General features: G+C 29.6%; 2 protein-coding genes across 4 annotated transcripts in view; both read right to left on the reverse strand.

Annotated features, from left to right (window-relative positions):
• LOC126908721 (uncharacterized) overlaps positions 1-20,459 on the reverse strand; it is a 91,387-nt gene that overhangs the window by 18,005 nt on the left and 52,923 nt on the right. The gene's annotated exons all lie outside the window — the stretch shown is intronic.
• LOC126908720 (protein gooseberry-neuro-like) lies at positions 1,057-19,278 on the reverse strand. 2 transcript variants are annotated; one of them, XM_050691036.1, is made up of 8 exons: positions 19,195-19,278; positions 18,399-18,504; positions 16,285-16,505; positions 14,726-14,828; positions 3,768-3,961; positions 3,228-3,339; positions 1,883-2,003; positions 1,057-1,505 (listed from the first exon to the last, which is right to left on the reverse strand). In XM_050691036.1, the coding sequence occupies exons 2-8, from the start codon at positions 18,433-18,435 to the stop codon at positions 1,307-1,309; spliced, it is 987 nt and encodes a 328-aa protein (XP_050546993.1). In that variant the 5' UTR covers positions 18,436-18,504; positions 19,195-19,278; the 3' UTR covers positions 1,057-1,306. The 2 variants fall into 2 exon arrangements, with proteins under 2 accessions (XP_050546993.1, XP_050546992.1); XM_050691035.1 differs by lacking the exon at positions 19,195-19,278 and having other exon boundaries at positions 1,058-1,505; positions 18,399-18,901.

The raw sequence follows: 20,459 nt of genomic DNA on the forward strand, positions 1-20,459 counted from the left end.
CAAAAAATTAAAAAGCAATATATTTTATTTAACTCAAACCCCGTACATTAGTTTTTATATTTCACTTCAAAAAATAATTTAAGTTACTCAGGTTAAAATATACTATATTCAACAATTTCTATTATTGTCATTTTATTAAAAAACGGTAGCACAGTGAGGTACGTCAGTGGACATATTATAGATTATATCTGACAGTGATTAAAATTAATATCATAAGGAATTATTTAATGCAAATCTGTAAAAAGTATTTAGTTTAAAATATTCGTATAATACATCAAAGTAAAATAACTCCTATTTCCTTCATTATTCCTAATTAGTAGTTCTTTGATTTAAAAGTATAATATATGAATATATATTTATTATAGCCATTAAATATAAAATTAAATTTATATTTAATAACTTAGTATTGTAATTTTTTCGGAGAATTTATAAAAAATTATATAGTAATTATTACTTTTATAGCAAACGTGTTTAAAAAATGAAGGGTTAAATACAAACCTTTTCATAAAAATATTTGTTAATTATGAATAAATGGTCTAAAGGAATTTAGACCATTTTTTGACATAAGAGTCAGAAATATACTATTATCAATCATTTTTTCGCGCTGATTTCAATATGCAATTAGATTTTTTCTATCACAACTAATTTTTATAATTAATACTGATTAGTTGAAAACTATACGGAATACAGTTCTGAATATTTCAATTATATTGTAACACCAAGAGTTTCATAGAAATGATTTATTACGATACAAATACAATAAAATATTGCGCTTTTTTATAAGTAATTATATAAGATCTCGACCTCTCAATCTAAACAAAACTATTTTTGAAATATTCATAAAATTTTCAATTTATTATTTTTATATTTGTCTAAATTTATAAAATTAAAGGATCTTTTCCAACATTTGATGACTATTAGTTCAACTAAATTAAAATCGGTTCATTTGACGTATTTGTACCTTCATTGATTTATCAAATAAAATTAAGTAAGGTTATAATGCACATATATATTTATTAAGTATAATTAAATATTTCTATAATTTTTGTTAATTAAGTATGTTACATATCATTACATTCGGATTTACATATATCTTTCAAACAAATTTCGCATTAATTAATGTAAATGAAATCCATAAAAATATTCACACTTTAATAATTTTCTAATGTCTAACGAATTTTGTGATAAAGACTGAAACTTATAAATGATTTTGTGAGATCATTATTTAATTTATAAAATATATACTACAAATTTTTTACAAGAACTCTAAATGGCTATTATATAAATATACGAGTAAAATTTATTATCATAATAAATTATTGTTAAAATATGAAGCCACAGAACAAGGGTCTACAGTAGGCTTATTAAAATCTGTCCAACGAGCAGTTGCAACCGAATTAGTAAACGGCGAAGTTTGTAGACCGTTTGGAGTTTCTACAGACGGAGAGCGTTTCATGACTCCGGTGGCAAACTCATTTGTAGGACCATAAGTGGGTGGTATAAATCTAAAACAAATCAAATTTGTTTAACTCAGTCAACAATTGTAACTTTTACTTAGAGAATTGTAAAAATAAATGTTAAATTTAACACCAACCAAATTACTGATACGCATAGGCTGACTACGGGTTGGGTTTGGTTGGGAAATGTGAAAAATTTACGTTTTTAGTTTGTATATTGTATAATCATAATTCAAATAAAGTATAATTTGGAAGAAAGTGGTTTGAAGAGGTAAGTTTATTCCCCTCTAGAAAAATATTTTATATCATACTATAATTTTTGAATTGGTGGGGAAGGATGAAGAAGGGATGGGCTATTTCTGGGCATTGGTCATGACCTACGAAAATGATCTGATGATGCTTATGTTACATTGATAATATCTTACATGTCTCCGTATTGGTGAGATGGTGCACTTGTTCTATTATTTTGTTGATATCCATCCCAAGTAGTACCGTCATAGTAACCATTATACTGGATACTATGTTGAAGTCTCCAATCAGCTGTACCTACAAAAATATAATTTCATTAATCTTTATAAAATTAAAATTGAAAAATTAAATTTTTTTCATGAAATGTCAATAAAAAGGAAGTATAATAAAATTATAATGCATATTAAAATACCGTGATAATGAGGGATATGAACCAAATCTTAAAAAATCAGTTGAAAATAAAATAAAACCTAAAATCAAATAATTATGAAAACTAAAATTCATGTCCATTTTTTTTTGTAGTTATTTGAGGAATTGAAACACTTAAAAGAAAAATATTTAACTATAACAAACAATTAGATATTTCTTTAATGTTTTTATAAGTTTGGAATTTTTAGTCTTATTAATGATTGGTTTTCCTTAATGTGGTTTGTAGTTAAGTACTATAAAAAAAAATATTGATAATTAATACTTAGATTTAGATCTAGTAATAAAAAACCCGCACAGTGAGGACGTGGCATAGTTGGGTCAAGTATAATGATATCTGACAGTGATCATAAAAAACGCTTCGATGGAATTCTGTAGATAGTGTTTAATTTTAAAAAATTGATGGATTATTTCAAAAGCTATATGATCTTTTATTTCCTTATTTATATTCTAATTACAATATTTATGATTTAGAATTGTAATATATGAATAAATATATTTATAATATATGTCGAATGAAAAAGGTATATAAATAGTGTTTATCAAAAAACAATTTTATTGATTCATATATTTTTTAAAAAGTTATAGCATTATAAAATTTAAAATATAAAAAAGAATTTTTTTACAAGAATCTTATTTTTTTATTAACTTTGATGTCCGTTTTTACCATGAAAACAAAATAAAGTCCAAATTTTTTTTTTCCGTGATAAAGTATATTACATAAGCTTTAATTTAAATGATTATTATTAATGTTTATTTATTGAAATAAATAGGTGGCTCTCTCTAAGAAATAAACATGTAAAATTTACATTTACTATTACTCATAACTTCTATTATATATTCAATACTACTAGATAGCGCTGCAGTACTAAAATATTACAAACTTTCATATATATACATTTTCAAATATATAAATTTTATTTAATTATATAAAAATAATACAACTTATAAAATATTTGTATTACGTTATTTGACTATTTAAAATTTATTAATATGACTATTGTACAACTACTTTCAATGTGTCATACTAAATAATGTAATCCCAGACTCAATTGCATGCATATTTTACAGAATTACAACGTTAACAGCAAATACCTGTATAAGTAGGTGTGTTTAAACTTTCGCAAAAGTTACTATTAATGACATTATGTTGAACATTTGAATTACTCTGTTTTCTCCATCTAGCTCTGCGATTACTGAACCACACCTAAAAATATAACATTAATTTAATAACCAAATACGTACGTTCCAATAATTGTAATAATAATTAAATTATATAATCATATTAATTTGAAATAAAATTTGAAATTGACTATTCGTTCATAACGAAAAATTAGTATGCAATACTANATTAAAAATAATCAATAGGACATAAAAATTTCCCTGGGTATGAGTTTTATTTTCTATTTTATTATTTTAGTAATATAACTGTGAAAAATACAATTATTGTATAAATATTCTGTTTTTTTTTTTAGTAGTTTATCTAAGTATTAAACTAAAAAATTAAGTTTTATATAACAGAAAATTATTTGCGTATATTCAACACAACATTTTTACTTTATTTTTATATTAAAAACCTATTGTAAAACCAATAATTTTTTCAATGTGATTAAATTTGTAGAGCTGAATTCTTACCTGAACTCTAGGTTCTGGCAATCCATATTTTGCAGCTAAAGCTTCTCTAGCCGCAATGTCTGGATACTGACAAGTCAAAAAGGATCTTTCTAGTCCTTCGAGTTGTTGTGCCGTAAATGCTGTACGACCTCTTCTCTGTTTTCTTGAAATAACTATACCAGGTTCTGATGGTACGTCCATATCACCAGTTCTGCCTAAAATTAAAACGTATGCAAGATGAAATAAAAAAAATCTACTTAACACAATCATGAATGAATCCGTTTTATTAATTATATGTTTTTAAAATTACAAATTTATTCAATTCTTTTCTAAATGTAAAAAGTTAAGAAAACAAAGTTTTTGCACAAAAAAAGTTATGTTAAAATATGCACAATCGCTTTTGGAGTTGCTTATAATCTTATAGAGTGTTATGTACAAAAGACCATGTGAATTCAATCATCCGTAAACAGGTTGTATTGGTACACTATTGTCGCAGCCGGTGTGGTCTTCTCTTTTATTTCTGACTTTTGTGATATTTCCGTTACCCTTCAGATTGTTACTATGTACAAATAATATGCGCTTTATTATCATGCAATTGGTTCTCATATTTAAAGTTACGTCAATGTCATGCACAATAATACATAAGGTATCAGTTTTTGTGGCAATAATTTCCTCTTTTATTCAAACGTGTCTGGTATCATTTATATTGTAAACATAACTTGTAGTATAATGGATATTTACAAAAAAAAAATGAAGATAGGAACAAAAAAATAATAGTCTTTTTTAACAAAAATCAGGAAATGTTTACAACGACTTAACGGTAATAGTGTTAGTGTATAAATCCTTTAAGTAAACGTTGTGCAGATGCTTCGAAGAAAATAAACAAACAGATTTTTAGTTGTTTGTTTGTATATGGGGTAAAATATTGATTTTTTACAATACTATTTATTAATATATTATAGCACGTCCAAGTTGAATGTATTAAGTATAAATATTGATTAACATTATCTATGGATTTGTTTTTAGTTGTAAATTGTAGATTAGATCATAAGTTCATCCAATAATAATAAAATAAAATTTCACAAAAAGTATTCCGGTATTAAAAGATTTTTTAGAATAGTTTGAAATGCATTTGCATTATAACTTGTATTATAAATGGAATGAATGCACTAAAATCTGTTCTAATGATTAGTGATAAAGGTTTTCATTTTTTTAAAAAGGTTTGTTAAAACCTAGCTGAAAATTTTAAAAAAAGCTTTGAATATATAATATTGATAAAAGAGAAAAAATAATTTCAGATATTAACGAATGTCGGTAATACTAAAGGTTTCGACAGTTAATACAATTTTATATTTTGTTCCAAAAATTATTCAGTAAAATACAATATTTTGTATGCAGCTAAATAATATTTTTTAACTTTTTGACCATTGTAATAATATTTCAAATATATTATACATATATATATATATATAATTTATACTATGTATTATAAGAATATATTTTATTTTATTTACATAATACTCATAAGAATAAATAAACACAATTTTCTTATCTAAAAATAGAATAGTAAGATGTAAAAAAAAGTTAACCGATTAGTTTTGATGCAAATAAGAAGATATTGGCTTTGTTATAATGTGTATTTTTTTATGTCTGTCGATGAAAATTCTCAGTACTCACTGGACTGATTTTAATGATCAATACGTTAAAAAAACCGATATTAATCTAGTTGAATCTATAAGTGTCAACATTTTGAAAAACACTTAAAGTTTTTGAAATTAATTAAATATCTGAATATTACGCTACCATAAAAAGTGATATTTTATTTTAAAACTTTTTTTAGAGACATTAGTTCTAATGAAAATTTTATAATACATAATATTAATTAATTTAATAATATAAAATAGATAATAAACATCTTTTGGTATGTTCTTTAAGAAAACCAAAAAGGAAACTATGTATAGAAAAGACTTGAATAGACCACTTATGCATGTAAAACAATTTTTTTTAAATTCAATTTTTGAATATTTTCCCAAAGATGTGATCTACATGAAACCCATATCAAATTAAAACTTTTGAAATGTACTAAATGTACACTATAAAAAAAAAAAGAATTGTTCCGATAATTATTCAACTACGAAAAATTGGAACTCAGAGTAAAAAAATTCGTATTTTATTTTTTTCTTTAGTACATTATTATTCACCAAGCAAATCATTTCACAAGCTATCAATTTTTAAGTGAAATTTTAAAACAATTACAAATATACAAATTAATGAAAAATTTAACAGATTTGGATTGAAGTGTATTTTATGATAGTAATTTTAAACACTGTCAGTTATCATCTATACTTGACTCAACAGTACCGCAACTTCGCCGTGTTAGAATTTTTATACACTCTTTTATAACATTATCGGAAACACATGTTATAGAGAATAGAAAAGCTAATTTCTATAACTTTTATAACATTTAAAATTTCATTGCAATTTTTTTCTTAATAATTTTTACATTCTTAGACAATGAAAACCATAATTTTTATTATTTGTTTTTAACAACAAAAAAATACATTTTTTTCAAAATTATGATAATTATTCGATAATAACTTAAGGATAAATAATTATTGAGTTAAAAAAACTTGCATTTTCTTGATGGTAAAGGGCATAATTTTACTACTGGTCTCTTCGTGAGTCTTTTATCTTGCGTTTTAATTGTAATAATTTATAGTTTATTGTCTTGTACGGGTGTAATTGTTCCACTCCACTGATATGCCAACGAATTGTAAAATTATTTTCTCAGCGAACGAGGACTAAATCACCTACTCGTTTTTCCATAACATTCCATTTTGTACGACGCTGCAAAGTTATTCTCTAGATTATTGTTTCTAAAAGTTCTGCATCATGCCTTGCACAGTTTTCCAACGTTTTAGTTAGTTAGTTGATCGGTTTTTGGGTTGCGGAACTTCAAGAAATAACATTAAGCAGCCACAGACTAAACATTTTTTTTATAGATTTTTCTTGATTTTTTCTGTATGACTAGACAGTGAACGGTCTACCATTTAAGCAGGTTTCAACATGAGACAGGAGAGTACTAAATTCTTGCACATTGAACATAGCTGACTCAACCACTCGAACTAAGTGATGCTTAGAGCTCTTGATTGCTGCTTCCCAGATTCTGCCCATATGAGGCGCTTCTGGTGGATTAAAATATCATCGTGTCTTCTCAGAAGCCTAAATGTTGAGAATTCAAAATATCTTTTTGTTTGAATCATAGACTTTTCTGAAATAACACTTAAGTTCCGATCCTAAAAAATTTGTTGTATTGACGCAAAATATATATACACTTTGATCTAGATGTGAGAAAAACGTCCGAGGGCGGCTAAAAATGATTAAGCCGATAGACTACCAACAGTTTCGAGATGCCTTTGACAGACAACGTGCTTATTAATAAACACATCGACTAGTGGTCCTTGCAGTCGCATATACATAGTAAGCAATAATGGTGGCGGTGGCGAGCACTGTGTTAATTGAACCAGAACAATATACTTGTATTGCATTCATAACATAATTGATAATCAAATATCGAAATGGAAAAATATATAAAAAGTAAAAAAAGACAAAATCGCGAATTAGAGGAAGCTTTGACCATCAATATTAAAATTATCGTTTCTGTTTATATGAAATATCAAACTTTCTTTAAATTCAGTAAAATTTCCATAATTTTAGAAAAAGGAAATTTGTTAAATAGTCCCTACAAAAATATTTCTTGAACCGCGTAATCTAATATATCTAAAAATGCGTATCTAATATAATTGTATAAACAACTAGTAGGAATAAGCATATAAGCAGAAAAATGCAATATAAAATTACAGAACATTAAATTCATGGTTACAAATATTTTTCTAACTGGGTGTTTTTTATGTTTGTGCAAAAAAATGTTCAAAGTACTCTGTTATTATAAACAATGTGTATAAGTGTACAGAAAGAAAATGTCATATTCGTTTTGCGCACGCGACGAAGAAAAAGAACCTGCGCTCTACTGTTTTATCTGCCCCGAGACGCCTGGCTTAGGTCAAAGACCATAGTTTTACACATCTTATATACATAATATGTATATTATACATAGCCTATAGGTACTAAGACTACATCGACGATAGAGCACGTGCAGATAAACATTAATTATAATAAATGTTTATATGCGCGTGCTCTAAAACATGTTGAAAAATATAATAATTGTTGTTATGGTTTTTATTTCTCTCATCGCTGTTCACCCGCCTATAATAATTTAATTTAACAGCATATTGAAAACCCGTTTTCCGATAAGCGACATGCCGAGCGCACACAGTGATGAAAAGGTTTACAAAATAATAATAATGACACTGGCGGTGAAACGATCCAAAAAATTTAAGCCCAATCTCAATCTATTACGGTACACGGCAAACTGGAACGGAACGACGTAGATGACTTGGAGGGGGTTGTCTTCTCGCGGGTGTCGGTCAGCACATCGTTTCGCGATGGCACAACTCTTTTTCCATTTCAACGGTTTTCATCGCCATGTCGTCTTGTACCGACACGAACCATATTGGCTGACCCGGTGCATTATTATAACATTACGTTTTCTATACTTGTGCAGTTATTACCGAGTTATTATTACTATTATTGCGACAATGAAAGGAACGCATACGCTCATGGGACGAGTTACATCGGCGGCGATGCAAAAAGAGAAGTGGTCGGAAAGTGATCGGGGCGGCGTGTTTTGCATGGCCACGCCATTGTCCACGATCAATGGGTCGTAGAGTCGGGTCCATTGTGTCCGGTGCTCGGCCGTTTTTGTGCCACTTGGGCCACCCGCACACTGCCCATCAATAACGTTGCTGGGACACGTATTTATGTCAGGAAGCGGTAATTTATTTTTTTATGTAGAGCATAGACAACGGACGAATTTGTTGGCTACAAATTTTGTGAACATTTAGAAAAAATACTTGTTTTTCCAATCGCCATTAATTAGGCACTAAACAATCCACCGACAATTATTAAAAAACTATAATTTAAACAATTACCGTACAGAATATCTTATAGTAAAATCGGTCGTACACTCAGTTTTTAAACAAAACTATAATGTGTTGTTGTGTGTAATTTATCCAAAACCACTTGTCTTATTCATTTAAACCTCCTGAAACGGTCATCTGTAGGTTCAAATCTATTAGGTAAACGATTACCATTAATATTTTTTTGGCATCTTAGAATTCTAATCGTTTCAATGATCCACCAACTTTATTTTTACATAACTAGTGTACTATTTGAAATAACACAATAAAATACGTAATATTTTTATTGAAACAGAAAACGTAAATTGAGCATTTTGTTGTCACAATATTAAAATAAATGCTGTAGTAATATTTTGTACTAAAATTTGATTTATAAAATTATTTTTGAGGTTATGTTTTTTTTTTTTACTTGGAAGCATTAAACGGATTGAATTGTTGCGCGTTTAATAAATGGTTAAGATCAAAGGCATGTTACCATGGGAATATTTGAAAATACTTAGTGAATTCATAGATAATGTACGTTAAATTTATCTAAATAAGTATGCACGTTTTCATGTTATTCTTGCCGCGTCGTGATACCAATCGATGTGGGCGTTGAAGTCTCCATTCATTCACAGATTTGACCGTCAAAGTGAGTTTAAACAGACAATCTTTCAACGTCAATAGTTAATTTATTGTGTCATAATCTTACAGACGTGTTACTAAATTTTTAGCTATAACGTTGTGTTAGACGTACAATATGTGTTGAAACTGGTAGGTGTTTTTTATTTTTTTTTGGAAACGTGATGATGCATACGATAAATTATTGCTGTCGGATATTGGCGAATTTATCCGATTTTAGGGACTCGGTGTAGGCGCTCTGTGTACAGTACCGCCTCGGTATTATATACGTCCCACTACACAAGTCATTTAACCCCCTCGTCGGAGCGGTGCCTTTGAGAGGTGCTACCAAAAGGGGCTCGCAGACATAACACCGCCGCAGCGTTTTGTGCGCATTATCAGGCATCCATATATATATATATGCGTGTATTTATTGTAATAGCGATAATAGTGATAATAATAACATCGGTGTGTGGTGTCTCCCTCTTGTGCCCGCAGTGGTGGTAGTGTGCGAATGTTTTGTGTGTTGTCGTCGTTGTCACTGCCTAGGTGGGTCCTTTCTACGCGTATGTTGTGTATATCGACTAGCCCGGTGGCCCGAAGTCGGCTTCTTTTTCCAACGGGTGACTCCCATTGTCATGCACGCTCACATAATGCGTTTGTGTGTGTGCCCGACCAAAACTACAAGACGAAATTGACTCCCTTGGCCGAGCAATTTGTTGCAGCAGTTTTTATTACATCGACACCTTTTGCTAAACAACGTTTCTTCTTTTTTATTCTCATTCTTTCATGTTCTACTTGTACTTGTTTGATACTGTGCCGACCACACAGACGCCGACGCCCTTTGGCCGCGAACTACCGCGGAGACTCGCCGACGACATCCAAAATTATTCGAGCCGGTTCTTTCATTTTTATACTCGTTCGTGAATGGCCTCGTATCACTTGCAACAGTTTTGCCGAAATGTTTTACAAAACATTGCATCATAGTGCCTAACATGAATCGCAGCGCCAATGACCAAGTCAACAATGAACGGCGCACAGGTGAATACCAAAAGGAACAGATCCAGCAGAAACGAATAAACGTTAAATTAACGACGATTTGTCGTCGGCAAAACGATTCTGTTTATAGTTACACTTTAAGATGAGGAAGTTTATGGCCACTGTTCGGCGATCATAAGTAAAAAACATAACAATAATAAAAGTAAAAGAATTTATAAACCATAATAGTTTTAATGGAAAAACGCGTTAAAATATCATTATTCTCGACCTACTGCAATACACAAGAATTATTTTTTTTTAATTTAATAAAATTACAAGAATTTCCAATAGTCTAGTATTATAACCTGAACTGCGAGTCTTTTATCTTCGATACAATGCTGAAAAACTATAGGTTTTATGATGGTTGGCGTTTTTTATGATAGTCCGAAAAAGTTCTTAGCTCTCACTGAATTTGCGTTTACGTGTCAAAAACACTTTATTTCAACCTAGTTGAAACTATCGTTGTCGAAAATTTAAAAATACTCTTAGTTTCAGAGATTTAAACAAATATTTTAATTTGCGCTACTGTAAAAAATGTTATTTTCAACATTTTTTCCTCTTTTTTAAACTATTATAACTTTTCTGATCTTAATAGAAATTTATTATAATATATATAAGAGATAATAAGTTTTATTTTAGTAAACTTTTTAAGAAAATCCAATGAAAAACTTAAATACAGAGTAAGTTTAAAAAGACCTTCACGAATATAAATTTTTAATTTTCGACTCAATTTTTGAAAATCTTTTAGTATATCTGATAAGTTTTGATTTATATCAAGTTATAGCTTTAAATTTAATACAAAACATTAAAGAAATAAATTTTTTTTTGACAAGTGTTCTATTATGAAATGGTATGTTTCGGCGCACAGAGTCTCGGGTTCGATCCTTAAGGTGCCAACGAGATTTTTCTTGCAATATTCTCTTTGGTGGTATATGTTATCTGATGGAAAACGGCCATAATATCCGTTATTTTCATCATTGTCCTTGTGAAGAACCATCTTTGATTCCCTAACATATGAAAGAGGCCACTTCTGTAGCATGTCAATTTCGGGAAATAGAAGAATGTAAAACTGATCACCAATTGTTCTATTTTGAAAAATTGTCGGTCAAAGTAAAAAAATATATATTATTTTCAGTTTATAAACGTGTTTCGATACAATTGACAATTCAAAACCTACGTCAAATTAAAGAATTTTGAACGTACTTATTAATAAAAATAATGAAATCGTTTAGATAATTTGTCTACTTTGAGTAATTGGCCTTGAAAGCAAATATTTCTATAAAAATTACTCCATTTTTTTAGTTTTGATCACGAAAGTCGACATTTCCAATTATTATTTTGTAAATGACTTAATGAATGTAATATATCAAAGTTTTAATTAAAACGTTAAATTCGGATTATCGCACTTATATGTACTTACTGATATACTTATTAGTTGTATTTAGTGCGTATTTTCAAAAAAATTAAACATGTTTTTATATAAAATTTAAGGCAACAGGCGCTTNTTCATTTTTTTAGTTTTGATCACGAAAGTCGAAATTTCCAATTATTATTTTGTAAATGACTTAATGAATGTAATATATCAAAGTTTTAATTAAAACGTTAATTTCGGATTATCGCACTTATATGTACTTACTGATATATACTTATTAGTTGTATTTAGTGCGTATTTTCAAAAAAATTAAACATGTTTTTATATAAAATTTAAGGCAACAGGCGCTTTAATATGTTATTATATAATAAAATGAAAAGTAACAAGCCGGCAATATTAAAATCTAATTTAAAAACCTAATAATTGTAGATTTACAAGTGTAAAAATAATTGTGATATTTTAGTGATACGCATCAAAGCATTTATGATAGTGATGTCATTTATACTTGTCCCAACTAAACCACGTTTCCACTATGCCGCGACCCCATTGTGTTTAGTTTTTAATATTAATAGGAGAATTTTAAAAGTCAATTTTTGGCAGATCGATAGCTAGCATTGTATTATTTTACACATTTTATGATATTAGCATATGATGATTTAAATAAGTGAGAAGGGGGTAGTGTTTAGCGATGCTTTTTTTTACCAGAATTCTTCTACATTGTGCACTCAACTCACCCATAAATAAAAATGATAACAACTCAAAAATTAACAATACAATAACAGTTATCAACCTATCGGAATTTTATTTAGAATATTCTCTATTAAAAGAAAAAATATTAATAATAGGCCATATCATATGATATAAGCTATGTGTTTACTATGCTGGGTATTGTTATTTGTTCTTACCAAAAGATATTTGACATTCTCATACGTTTTTAAAATACCTAATGTGAAAATTCATAGATAAATACGTAAAGACACTTTTTCAGTCACAAAATAGAAAGTTTTTAATTTTTAATTGTCCAATAAAAATGTTATCTCGATATAAAAAAATCATAGTTTAGATTAAATAATAATAATAAAAGCAGTAATAGTAGAGATTAGCTCAATATGACACAAATAGTGCTCAAATGTATAAAAAAGTTTTCTTAAATTTTTAATTATTTACTATTTGACTTAGAAAATTTGTGCGTAATTAAAATAAAATTTTTTATTTGTTTTTTAGCAAATATTTTTTATGATTTAGTTTTTTTTAACTGACTGTGAAGTATACTTCAAAGTTAGTAATAATAATTTTACTATGAAAATAAATTGTTTTAACATTTGTGTTTAGCCGCATTATACCTAATATCGATATACTCAATGTTTTTGAGACTTTCGATTAATAGAAAATGTATGAATCATAAACTGCACGAAACTACACTATCTACAGTTGTTAAAAAAATTTTAATTCACGATACTCCAATGAAATCTAAACATTTTCTGCGTGTCCTCGGATACGATAAATCAATATGAACCATATGAAATAATACTTAATCCAATAAACTGCGATAACTTAGTGTGAAATACCAAAAATATTTAATGGTGTACACGATGCATTGTCAAAAGAAACTATATATTAAGAAGATGCTCGAAAATCGCGTAAAATGGTTACGTTAAATTGATATATTTTCTTTTAAGTCGTATATTTTTCAGCATCATTACAATAACAAGTACTGGAAGCATAATATTCAAACAGCAGGATATTAGGAAAACACCATTTTACTTGTCATACCCCAAAGAGCTGAAAAATGTGCCACTGCGATTACCACTGGGGTTTAATGATGTTTCCGGAAGCCAAACTAATGTTGCGAAATCCATCATGATTTTTTCAGCAGCGGTAGCCGCTGCTGAGATACCCGATGACAATGAAGATGCACAACGTGTAGAATACGCGACGGTTACAATGAAAACTCTAAGACGTGATTAATGAATCTGGGTATGTGATATTATTTCAATTTTAACAAGTGTACATTCAGTGATACTCCGAAGCGTTCAATTATGGTACACCCCATTGACCATAAATTGTTATTTGCATCGTTTTTGGCCCCAAAACAAGTTAAACGGCTCAACGATAATCAGTAGCAACGTCCTAAAAAAAACCATTAACCAGTAGATAAACGAAAAGTATTATACCTGTGACACTGGCTACCAGATTTTATAATACAAAATGTTGGTTTCACTAGTAAAAGGTGTGTTAAATCTTTAGTGAAATAAACTCTTGCACGATAAATTAATTTTTATGAACGCCTTTAACATTCCAAATTTCGACGGAGTTTGTCAATTCATGCTTCCAATTTCATTATGTTTAAAAATAATTAAAAAATGTATAATCTTAACCGTATCAAAGTAACTTTGCACAATTAGTGCAAAAAGGCTAAAATTTAAACAAAAATGTATTTCTCCATAAATTAATTCAAAGTTATGATCTTTTATAAAAGTTGTACATAATCTTTAGCATTAATATTATGTGTCAAATCAAAACTCATACGAATAGCTTGTATATTTGGATAGAAATCAATAAACTACATAATTCAATTATACCAATATATAAATTATAACGAATTTCGATAAGTACATTATTAGTATGGTAAGTCCATTTTATTATTGTTAGACGAAAACAATGTAAAATAAAATTTATTATTATTATTATTTAAATTTAAAATGAAGATTGTGTTTGCTATTATAAATATAAAATTAATTCAAAAGCATAAATTCAATGGATAATTTTTAGACAGACATCCTATTATTTATTGACGGGGTAATTATATTTATGATTATTTTTTAGTATTGATTTCGGTTTCCAGTGTTTGGAGATTGTAATTGTTTTCCAGTTTAATAATAAATGTAAATAGGTATTACATATTTTTAAACAGTTTTTAAAAGTTATACCTGAAAGTATTCCATCGATAGAGTAGTTGCTATGACGATCTGACCTTATTGTCGTATCTCTGACTTCATCGGGACAGTAGGGAGATCGTTTTGTGCATGTTTTCTAAAAATATAAAAAATGTTAGCCATTATTCTCACTCTTAATTATTGTGGGGAAAATAATAACGTTTAAATGTGTTTATAGAGTTATTTTTCTGATACTACTTCATTAAAATATTTAATATACGGATTCTCCTGAAGATTTATTTTCGAACAAGAATATTGCAAAAATCTCTCTCACCCCCATTATTCATGTCTGACATGTTGGAATGCAAAGACTCCAAAAAAGTTAGGGTAATATTATTAATTCGACATAATATTATATTCCATTATAGCCTTGTCCATTACGATAACGGTTATTTTGGGATTAAAGAAGTGGTTTGACTACGACGTGTTGCCGAAATGATGTTGGGATTTTTTTTACGGTACGCAGTATATTTAAAAAAACAATGGGCAATAACGTTCACGTATACTTTTTTACGGTGGAGCCGGGCTGTCTGGTACGAAATACGAGGACGAGTGCAGGTAAGTATTACAGAACCAACATATGTGTGAAGTAAAATCAGATATAGAAGAATGTGTCGTGCAGCACCGGGTCCATTAATTAATAGTGTACGCAGGCGGCTAGTTGCCGTTCATGTTATTGTGGGGGGTCTATTAAAGAATAATAACAGAAATGCCAACAGCTAAAATGATTGATCAGGAATTTCGTGTTTATTATAAAAAAAAGGTGTAGTTATTAAATATTCATGAGCCGTGGTGTATATACTGCATGTTCCACACGTTGTGCCCAGATATCCCTTAAAGCGATTGGAAAACCGACGACATCTTCATCATCGTACCACTTTGTCGGCCAGATTAATTGGTCTTTTGTTTATTTCGCCAGTAGATTAATTTGTACGCGCAGTGCTATATAATTATGCTAATGGACACGTGCTATAATATTACACTGAACGTTTTACTATTTTACATTGGAGTTTGTAGCCACCTACATTACCAACGGATATTCTCTTATTATTATTACTATCTTTTCTCTCGAGTCAAAAACAGCGATCGTTTAAGTCACCTGGTTTTCTTTAGCAATCTTTTAGGTTTATTTGTATCATCTTATAGATTCCTTTATTCTAGTCACATTCCGTATATGTTTGCGTGATTTTTATTTTGTTAAACCAGCGCTATTTTAAATTTTTGTCGAAAAATTCCTTATAGAGGCGTACCTTTAACGAATAAAACAATAGGATATTGTTGACGTTTTTGAAATGAATATGTTATTTCTTTTTTAACAATTACAGAGTATAAAATTATAATCAATGAAACTACTAATGCCACCTTACATTAGATCTTTCATTATTAGTTATTTTTTACTCACTTGCGCATGGTCGCTGTTTACNATGGTTATTTGTATCATCTTATACATTCCTTTATTCTAGTCAGATTCCGTATATGTTTGCGCAATAAGCAATGAAACTACTAATGCCACCTTACATTAGATCTTTCATTATTAGTTATTTTTTACTCACTTGCGCATGGTCGCTGTTTACGATGCCTGGTCGAATACTTCCGGTTTCCTGGTACCTATTAAGTATCTTAGACACACATCCATGCGATACTTTAAGTTGTCGAGATATATTGCTCGGTCGCACACCCGCAGCTGCCATTTCGACGATTTTCAACCGAACCACATTAGGAAGCGGACGACCGTTGATGAACGTACCACCCAACTGGTTCACACGTCCTTGACCTATATGACAGTTCATGTAATAATTATTTTATGTTATCCCGAAAGACTTGTGATACGTTTTATACTTTTATTTTATGAATGTAGTTACATAAATCTGTAAAATTTCATATAATTTTTACACTGTTAAAATATTACTATATTCCAAGTGCAGAAGGCAGCGGTAAATCACTGCACTTTTCCGTGATATACACATTATCAAACATTAATTTGAAATTGACTTGTGTCGAACCGTCTTGCCGGTCGATAGAACATAATTTATAGGAACAAGCATCTCATTGTTTTACCACTATGTTTTTATTATTTTTCATGACTATTGTTAAACGATAGATCCAAACCTACTCATCAACTCATAAATGCCATCGATTAATCATCAAATCGTAAACTAGCAGCACTTAATCTTTATTATCAAACATATTTNTTAAACTTATTTAGGATAACACATTCATATTTAGCACATCTAATATATCACAAAATACCCCCGATATTTTATAAATTAGATTAATTAATAACCATCACGTTAGATAGTTGATACGACTCCAAAAATATTAAACTGACAAGAATAACTTCTTTAAGAAAATACTAAAATTTTCAAGAATATCGTAGTAGAATATTTACTTTAAATGAGTTGGCTAGATGATAATTAGATAAGGTTACCGGCAAAGAGATACACGAATTTTATATTTATTCCAAATTATTGACGTGATGAACGTTTAATTTTAAAACGTAATCAATAAATAGACTAAAAATTCCTGGCAATCGAATTTGAAAAAAAGGTTTTTAGATTTGACAAAAATTGGATTTTTGAAATTACGATNTCAAACATATTTAAGATAATTTAGCACATCTAATATATCACAAAACACCCTCGATATTTTATAAATTAGATTAATTAATAACCATCACGTTAGATAGTTGATACGACTCCAAAAATATTAAACTGACTAGAATAACTTCTTTAAGAAAATACTAAAATGTTCAAGAATATCGTAGTAGAATATTTACTTTAAAGGAGTTGGCTAGATGATAATTAGATAAGGTTACTGGCAAAGAGATACACGAATTTTATATTTATTCCAAATTATGGACGTGATGAACGTTTAATTTTAAAACGTAATCAAAAAATAGACTAAAAATTCCTGGCAATCGAATTTGAAAAAAAGGTTTTTAGATTTGACAAAAATTGGATTTTTGAAATTACGATATTGACATAAAATAATTTATCTTGGCCAAAATATTTATAATTAAAGTTNATATATGTTTATATTGTTGGCTAAATGTTTATAATTAAAGTTTTTTATTGATGACAAACAACTATATTAAAATACTCTTTACAATTAATCCAAGTGCAAAATAAATGATAAATACTACAACAGTAGCTTATTCGGACGTTTATTCTTTTAAAGTTTCTTTATAACCGATAGGTTACTAAAAATAATTTCTGTAAACTTTTTTACAGAAAACTGTGTACAGGACGCTCGTATATTGTCGCTATTTTTTTTTTTTTTTACAGATTTAAACTCGAGAATGTGATTAAATTTTTTACTAATTTCATAAAATCTAGGAGCCAAATCAACGTAATCAGTTCGATATACTTATGTGAAAATATCGTTTTGAATGTGTAACAATTATAATTTATTACAACGGATTTTATTACTGCTTGCTTAACAATAAACAAGAAAATGATGTCAACATTTCATAAAGCTTAATTTGTCAGTAGCTGTGTATTTCAAAATCTCAGATTTGAAAAAAAATAATTGTTTGCTTACCCTGNAGTGCGTATCGCTTGCTTAACAATAAACAAGACAATGATGATCGACATTTCATAAAGCTTAATTTGTCAGTAGCTGTGTATTTCAAAATCTCAGATTTGAAAAAAAATAATTGTTTGCTTACCCTGAAACGTAAATCCGTTGTAGTGAGCCGAGTACATGTTGGATGAGTACGATGATGTGGCCACGAAATTTATCACAGATATCACTCGTTTAACAGTTCGATCACACTGAAAACCGGTTGATGATCATTAATTAACTGTGAGAAAAAAAATTGCAATATTTTCCAACTCTATGACTTGTTCACGGGCGTAACTTGTAACGGAATACGCACGCGCGCATAGTCCGGCTACTGTTTTCCGATAGTCGCACAGAAAACCGTCGCCTTCGTATCAATTGGCATAGACCACACGCAGACACGGCGAGTTACACAAATAATAATTATCGCAACGTAAACGTCCATATTTTTTTCGCAGGGGCACCTTCGGGACCCCTTACGCGAAACGCTCGTGCCCGCTATTGGTCCTCCGGTTCGAAATGGGTGTCAACCCACGTGGTCCCCTTGCGTGCACCGCACATGCCCTGTTTTCAATGTGCACGCATCACCATATACACACACACACACACACACACATAAGCGCACAATACACGTACATATTGTGTAGACGTACGTGCGTCCTCCGGCCGCCGTTAGCGGATACATTCAATTACGTGCCTTTTGTATTATTATTCCTTTCCTATTCACTCGGCTTTGGCGCTACGCGCACTTCCCCTCCGAACGTTCTCCAACCCTCCCACCGGCAAACACCACCCCGTCGTACGTCCTGTCAGCACTCGCACACGACGACCGACTTCGGCAGTGCTATCGCTTTTCACGGAAAATAAAAGAATATATAAAACATAAAATATTCAATAATTACCTGCCGCCGCGCCAGAATTTAGCATTTCTAATGGGTTTTTGTCGGAGTTCAAAGAGAACCCGCGAGCACATTGTCTACACACGGCACGCACATAATATAGGCCGACCGTGTTCGTTATGGAAATTCGTCTCGAAGAGATTACATTATTATTATTATTATTTGACGAGTCGGTGAAGGCAGCCGATCGGAGGTGGTGGTGACGCACATCGTAAAAGCAAAATAAATGGAAATTAAAATAAAAAAAAAGAGCCAATAAGGAAAAAACAATTGAATAATGTGCAACATTAAAGTTTCGTTTTATTAACGCCCGCTTCGTAGGATGTACAACGGCACACATATAATGTAATAGTTCGGTGACATCTCTTCACATAAATCCGTATGAACAATGACCATAAGTATTAAAATCTAATTAAACATCACAAGGCGTCTTGAGACTATGACGAAATGCACGTAGAATTGTTTTATGTAACGTCGCTAATAATAACGTTGATTAATTTAGCCAAAGCAATTGGGCCCTTGTCAAATTAATCAATGTGGCAGCACGTCGCTACTCGGCAGCCAGAAATCATCAACGCAAATTAAACTCAATACTCGGGTGCGCCATAAAATGGCATAATTGATTTTACACAAATATGATGAGCAAGTATTTGTGCATGGAATCTTTGACAGAGGAGACGGAGGTTGTTTTTTACGATACTGAGAATTAAATTAAAAAAGAAAGAAAAAACACGAAAGTCAATTATCAAAGACGATAGTATTTTTTATTGTATGTTTATACTGTTATAATAATGCGAGTTTATTGATTTCGCAAAGCTAGATTTTGTTATGAAGTGACTAATCTATAGAGATTTTATTGTTAGAGACATGAACTATTAGGAGTTAAATAATATTTTTGGTATTATCGATATTCTCGTAGAAACTCATCTTGCCGTCGTTCAATTTCAAATGTTTACATATTTTTAATTAACTTTAGTTTTTACTCCATCAAAATCATAGTATTTTGACTACTTGCGAGTCTATACTACTACTACTATTGGACACGTTTTAAAGATTTACCTAGTGGTTAATAAATAACACAAAAACTCAACTAAAAAAATGAAATGGATCAAAATATAAAATAAAATATGTTGGCTCAAATTTAGTATATAATAACAATATGTTACATTGCAGTAATGAATTATTTTCAATTCTCAAGTGAACAAATAAAATTTCAATATTTAATAAATAAAATGATATATTATAATAATGAAAGAAACGGGTTTGGG

This window comes from Daktulosphaira vitifoliae, unplaced genomic scaffold, assembly GCF_025091365.1.
Source record: "Daktulosphaira vitifoliae isolate Bord-2020 unplaced genomic scaffold, ASM2509136v1 Scaffold_5, whole genome shotgun sequence".
NCBI lineage: Eukaryota > Metazoa > Arthropoda > Insecta > Hemiptera > Phylloxeridae > Daktulosphaira > Daktulosphaira vitifoliae.

Coding starts and splice junctions, on each gene's coding strand:
- LOC126908720 (XM_050691036.1), bottom strand. CDS start 18,435: ATGTACTCGGCTCACTACAACGGATTTACGTTTCAGG. Junction 2,004..3,227: donor AAACACACCTACTTATACAG/GTATTTGCTGTT, acceptor ATATTTTTGTAG/GTACAGCTGATTGGAGACTT. Junction 1,506..1,882: donor TCTCACCAATACGGAGACAT/GTAAGATATTAT, acceptor GATTTGTTTTAG/ATTTATACCACCCACTTATG.